At 51.4% G+C, this 6,000-nt stretch overlaps 1 protein-coding gene across 2 annotated transcripts in view; it reads left to right on the top strand.

Annotated features, from left to right (window-relative positions):
• Nucleotides 1-398: 398 nt before the first annotated feature.
• LOC8038628 (uncharacterized protein C05D11.1) overlaps nt 399-6,000 on the top strand; it is an 89,212-nt gene continuing 83,610 nt past the window's right edge. The window contains exons 1-6 of one of the 2 annotated variants that reach the window (XM_029989670.3): nt 437-559; nt 692-770; nt 826-908; nt 4,233-4,391; nt 4,442-4,651; nt 5,581-5,703. In XM_029989670.3, coding sequence (XP_029845530.2) covers nt 882-908; nt 4,233-4,391; nt 4,442-4,651; nt 5,581-5,703 — 519 coding nt within the window. In that variant the 5' untranslated portion in view covers nt 437-559; nt 692-770; nt 826-881. Of the gene's footprint in view, nt 771-825; nt 909-4,232; nt 4,392-4,441; nt 4,652-5,580; nt 5,704-6,000 lie in introns of both variants that reach the window. The other variant, XM_029989669.3, reaches the window with a different exon arrangement.

Raw genomic sequence — 6,000 nt, 5'->3', positions numbered from 1 at the left:
CGCCGCACAAGTTCGTCTGCTTCGGGACGCCGCCGTCTGCTTGCGCTTTTTCAGGAGTTTCCTTTGTGCTCTAAAAGTTACGTATTCGTCTTGGTTTTTTGTTATACTTCAAACAAAGATGAATAAGTTACTTTTAGAGGCCATAAGAAGCTTCCGATAGAGCGCAAGCACCACGTGATAAATAAGGACCAGTCACGTGATAAATACGGACCACTTTTCCGCGGTGCCCGCGGGCGCCAACTACAAATTTGTTTTGCGCCGTAAATATAGCTCTAAAAATTTTTTTTCTTCGTTGTAAAATCGTTTTATGGCGTCCTTTTTTCATCTAAGCCGTTTAAAAAAAATGTTTTTTTCCTTTGCATGTGTCCTTTAAGGCTACGTGGCGCAAGCTACCACTCAGTATAAAGAGAGCAGCCCGAGCAGCCAATATTCATCCATTTATCAAATAAAAGAATTGAATCAATCCAATCCATTGAATCAATCCAAGCCGTTTAGTCCGAACCGGCAACGCACAAACACATGAATCTCTCTGTTCTCTTTGCCGCAAAAGGAAGAAGAGGTAAGTTTGCTGGTGCCGTGGTTCGTACGTTGGGATCAGGCCAAAACGCACTCTAAACGAGAAAACCTCAGAATGAACAATTTCGAAGAAACTTGCTCCCTCCGCACGGACGGCGACTTGCCGCTGGTCAAGTTCAAGTCCAAGGTAACCGGTCTGACTGTCTTCGTGTCGGAGTTCGATGGGCCTCTGGTGAACGGATACCTCTGCGTCGGTGAGTTGACCTCGGACGTCTCGCCGATGGTACCATTACGATACGTCTGTTCCAGCAACGGAGGCAGAGGATGACGACGGACTGCCACACACGCTCGAGCATCTCGTCTTTATGGGAAGCGAAGACTACCCGTACAAGGTAAATTTGCTTCACAGAAGAGAAAATGGGGAAAATGGGTAACGAGGGAATGACAACACGTTAGTTACATTGGGTACGATAATTCGCCTCGCGTTATCAAGTGGAAAGGGGAGGGGTTTGACGCACGATGGAACACGGACCTCACTGGCCCGCAATGAGCCTCTACCGAGGGGCGGGGCTTGCGGGAGGCGGCTTCGTCCGTCCTTTTGCACAGTTGTTTGGTTTATGTATAAACCGGTCGCCGATTAGGATGGCCTGTTTTCCGGTGGTGCGAACGTCTTCTGTGCGTGGATAACGACAATAAAAATAATCGTAAAGGGGTATTCACACGGGAGATGTTTTTGGGGAGGGGGTGTGAGGGACGTCGACGTCTTTGGTTCCAGCCAACGCTACTGGATTACCGCAGTTGTGGAACTCCCGCGGAGGGAGGCGCCTCCCGTTGTTTGAAGTGCCATGTAGATTTAGCTCTGCATTCTATAGAGTACGGTGGAACGGCATCTAGACACTGTGCTTTGAAGTGTACATATTCCTTAGAACACGCTGTAGTTACTACGGCAGCCGTCCGGTGCATTGAACGACGGGAGACGAGCCGTGCTGGGTGAGGGGTGGTACTGCTCTTGCAAGTAGCGTCTATGAGCAGTTACGTAAGCTAATCTAAGAACGTTGGCTCCAGTATTCACTCGGGCGACAGGGAGCCGAGTGGGATGTCGGTGATATCGGAGCATTTACCGTAAAATACAGGGCAAGCGCCTACTCAAAATTTATGGCGAATTCCACTGGGCGTTTTGGAGCGCGCCGGGATCAGTCGACCAGATCCGGATTGGAGCACACGATCCGAATGGGGTCGCGCCACCTGCGGATCCCCAGTGGAACATGACCACTGCCCCGGGATCGGCGGATGCCTTCCCGTCATTCAACTGCCTGGGAATCCCGCGGCCGCCGCGGTCGTTTCGAAGGCGTTTTTGCAATCGCGGCGCTAAAACGTGTTCGACGCACGAGCGACAGGAATGGCTCGGGCGCTTCTAGCAAAGATTGCGGGAATGCCCGTAGCGCGGCAAATACCTTCTCTTCTCCTTCCTGGAAAACGAACCGGCTGTCGAGCCAAGGGGTAAGCAAGCGGCCATTACGAATTCTTCTGATGTTGAGACAATCTAGGAGCCCAGCCCGCGACGTGCTTCTTCTGAGGTGAGATGGGCGAGATCAGGCGAGATGCCCCACGAGAAAGGAAGTCACGTGTGTGCGCCGAGGGCTGGCTTGGCTGGCTTCCGGTTGAATCCCCCGAAATCGTCGGAGTGACTTTTCTCGGATCCAGATCGAGATCTGGAGCGGGAGCTAATCCAAAACGACCAGTGAAACACGTTGGTCTCGATCCCGATCGCCCAGTGAAATAGGCTCGCTCCTGAAAAGTCGATCCCGGCACGCTCCAAAACGCCCAGTGGACTTCGCCATTAGAGATGGTCGCAAAAAAATGGAGGATGGGCGCTTGTCTGGTCATCAATTTTACATATCAATGTACTGTGCATATTTTCTCAGATCTTACAAATTTGGGTATGGGCGCTTAGTGTGGTATGGGTGGTTGCACGGTATTCTATGGTAGAGTCGCACTCTCTAAAACGAAACTCGGTGTGTGCTGACGAGTAAAAAAATAAAGTGGCAACAAAATGTTCTGTTGGGCTGGTTGGTTCATGACTGGATTGAAGCGCTGAAGGACAAAGTGAGGAAGGAAGCACAGAGCGTTGTCGTTACCTTCTTCACTTTGTCCTTCGGGGCTTCAATCCAGTCATAAAAATAGAGATGCACACGAAACGGCAGTACGTGATTATGGCGGCAGATACAGAAGGCGGTATCTGCTTCCTGCTAAAAAAAGATGCTGGGTTAAAAGGTGGATACAACACCAAGTATGTGGAACCCAAAACCAGTTGTACGAGGAGCTGCTCAAGGACGAGATTGATGAATATCGAAGACTCCTTCCTGAAAACCATATAGAAATATTCAACCACCTGTGACCCCGCGCAAGCCACGGGAAGTTAGGTGAACAGGACGCCATTGCCGGTATGCCACAGAGCACGGTCCGTAAAGTTGCCAGACACCAGATCAAAATATCGCCAATTGCGATGAGGTTGCCCGCCAAGGCTCTTTGTGAAGCCCGAGCAGAGGCTCCCACGCCCCCTCGTACGTGAGCGTCTGCGTGCCTGCGCACAAAGGGGCGACATTACCCTCGATATGCACCTTCTGAGGAGTAGAGGGAGAGATTTCTCCCTTGTGCAAATGCCCCTTAGTGGAAAATTCACTCGGCGGAATGATCCACGAATTGATCACATGACGACATGTTCGCGGTTTGTCTGTCTCCCAAGTGCATTCGCACCAGGGAGACGACGAGCAGACGATAGCGAGGATGGACCACAACTGTTTGCGACCCCTGTGCCGCGAAACTCCCAACGTCGCAATGTGGCACCATTGTCCGAGAGTGAAATCTACATTGGCTACCACGGAAAGGAATGTACACCGCTGTTACGAACAGAGCGAGACAAATCACCGTGATAGGCTTAGCGCGAGGTGCCGCTAGGTTTATTAACCCAAGGCATGGCAGTGACACAAGCATGGTTCTGCTCGAGGAAGTTTCAGCGTAGAAGCAACAAAGTCCTGGTTTCGCTGAGGGTTGTTTGGAATAGCTCGGAGATGCCTTCACGCACTCCGCAATCACGTACAACACTTCAGTACACTACGGCCACAAGAAAGGTCTCTCTGAGTGAATGGATGATTGGACGTGCAAGAAAGATTGCGGTGTGCTGACGAGTACCGTATTTATTCGAATATAAGGCGAGGTTTTTTTCCAAAATCCATAGTCTCAAAGTCATACCCCGCCTTATATTCGAAGCTCAGTATAGCAATATGACAATTTTTTTTTCTTTTTCTTGGGTCCTTCAACTGCCCCCTCGCGTTATAATCGTGACCGCTTTATATTCGAATAAATACGGTATTTGCAGAAGCTTCTCCTCACAGATGCGGAGCAGAACCGGAACTGCATCACGTCAGCTGGGCAGAGTTTCTAATCTTTGGTTTAATTAACCAGAAATGCGCAAGAAAAACCCAGAAAAGTTGTACCGTTGCCAGACTAGACACTTTTCAAGTCACACACTCGCCCAACCTCTGCAAGTGAAAAGTCGCTCGGTCATTTCACTTTGCGCGTCCACGGACGAGGTGTGGATCGCAGGAATCGATGATGGGGATGGTCATGCGGTACACAGTCCGCGGACGAAAACGGGCCACGATGGACGTGGCCCTTTTCGCCGGTGTCGGAGGAGTACCGTAGGCGCATTGCAGGGGGTGCTGGACCAGCTGGCCAACCGGTGCCTGGCATCCGGGACCAACGCGTGGACGGACACGGACCACACGTGCTACACCATGACCATGGCGGGTGCCCGGGGCTTCCTGAACCTGCTGCCGGTGTACTTGGACCACGTGCTGTACCCGCTGCTGACGGTGGGCTCTGGCCGGTTGGTGCTGGAGCCCGCCTGACACCCCCTTTGCAGGAGGCGGCCTTCCTCACGGAGGTGCACCACATCAACGGGGAGGGCGAGGACGCCGGCGTGGTCTACTCGGAGATGCAGGCCCGGGAGAACACGGGCGAGAGCCTGTGCATGCTGGGCCTGCTGCGCACCGTGTACCCCGCCCCCTGCGGCTACGGCTACGAAACCGGCGGGCTCATGAAGAACCTCCGCGAGAGCACCTCCAACAAGAAGGTGCCCCTTCTTTCAGTCTTCCGAGGCGAGCTCGGCCAGTGCCAACCAGAAAATGAGGCCTGCGCACAATGTCGTCGTTAGTGCCTCCCTGCCCAAGCGGCAAACACGCCCAACCTCGACGCGTCCGTCTTGGCGTCTCCGCACGAGCGTCGCGCTCGTTGCGAGACGCGCTGGCTGCGATGCCGACGTAAGGTAGGTCGTGCTGCGTGGAGTGACGACCTACCTTGACGTCGTGCGCTCCGGGTGGCATCGTTTTGTTCGACTGCAGCAACATCTACATATATCCAGGCATTTCAACTGATTTGGCGGTGTTGAAGAAGGAAAGGACACCGTTTTCGTCGTTTGCGCAGTAGAATTCTCATAGTAAAATGATCTATAAATGCCGAGTGTTTATTCGGAGCACCAACTCGCAAAATCGAGCAAAAAGTAATTTATGCTTTCTTAGGTTAGAAAAAACGGAGATGCGGGCGAGAACTTTCGATGCCTCGAGATCCCGAGACCGAGGAATGGAAGTGGAGACGTCCGAGATTAGCGCACGTGACGTCCCATTTCTCAGGTTTCCGAGACGTCATTCTTCCGTCGGGCGGTTTCTCGTACGCTCCGAACGGGGGGGGAAATGTGCTCGGACGGCTGTTTGAACAACTTTGATGGTCCTTCAAAGGAGGCTCGTGGAAATGGAGCGTGCTGGTTAAGTTACGGTGTTTGTGGAGACTAACATAGAGGACGAACGTGTCGTGTGTCGAACATAGAGGACGAACGTGTCGTCCTGTTTTCGTCCTCTATGTTAGTCTCCACAAACACCATTCAAAGGAGGCTTTCTTTTCATTCATTTGGGGACGACCCGACGGCCAAAATTGTCGGAGTAAGTGCGGATAAATTCTGGCATTCTTGCACACTGTGGCATCCGAGGGTTGTTATGTTGCCCGCAGGTCAAGATGTATCATAGGAGCTTTTACCGGCCGGAAAACCTCTGCGTCATTGTGACCGGCAGCGTCGCTCCGGCCGAAGTGCTCAAAGCCATAGAGCCCATCGAACTCAAGATTATTTCGAAGGTGAGCGAGGATTCGTTGCTGCTTTTCGCCCACTTTCTTTAAATGCCGGTCATCCCGTTTTCATTTCTGTTTAATGCAGTTTAATTTATTTATTTTTATTTAGACATACTGCAGGCCTTTCAGGTCTGGGGTACATACAGTCAGCAAAACTATGCATATAAGAAAAAAAAACACATGGCAACCCTATATTTCTTATACAACGAAATATATACTCTAAACAACTCAATTTTGGCAAATTTCGCAAATCGCCTACAATTTGCGAAATATAGGTCCCGCAAACAATTTGGGTAAACACAT

Source organism: Ixodes scapularis, unplaced genomic scaffold (assembly GCF_016920785.2).
Source record: "Ixodes scapularis isolate PalLabHiFi unplaced genomic scaffold, ASM1692078v2 PGA_scaffold3__209_contigs__length_174095766, whole genome shotgun sequence".
Lineage (NCBI taxonomy): Eukaryota > Metazoa > Arthropoda > Arachnida > Ixodida > Ixodidae > Ixodes > Ixodes scapularis.
The sequence above is the reverse complement of the archived record's forward strand: the minus strand, read 5'-3'. Positions and strand labels throughout refer to the sequence as shown.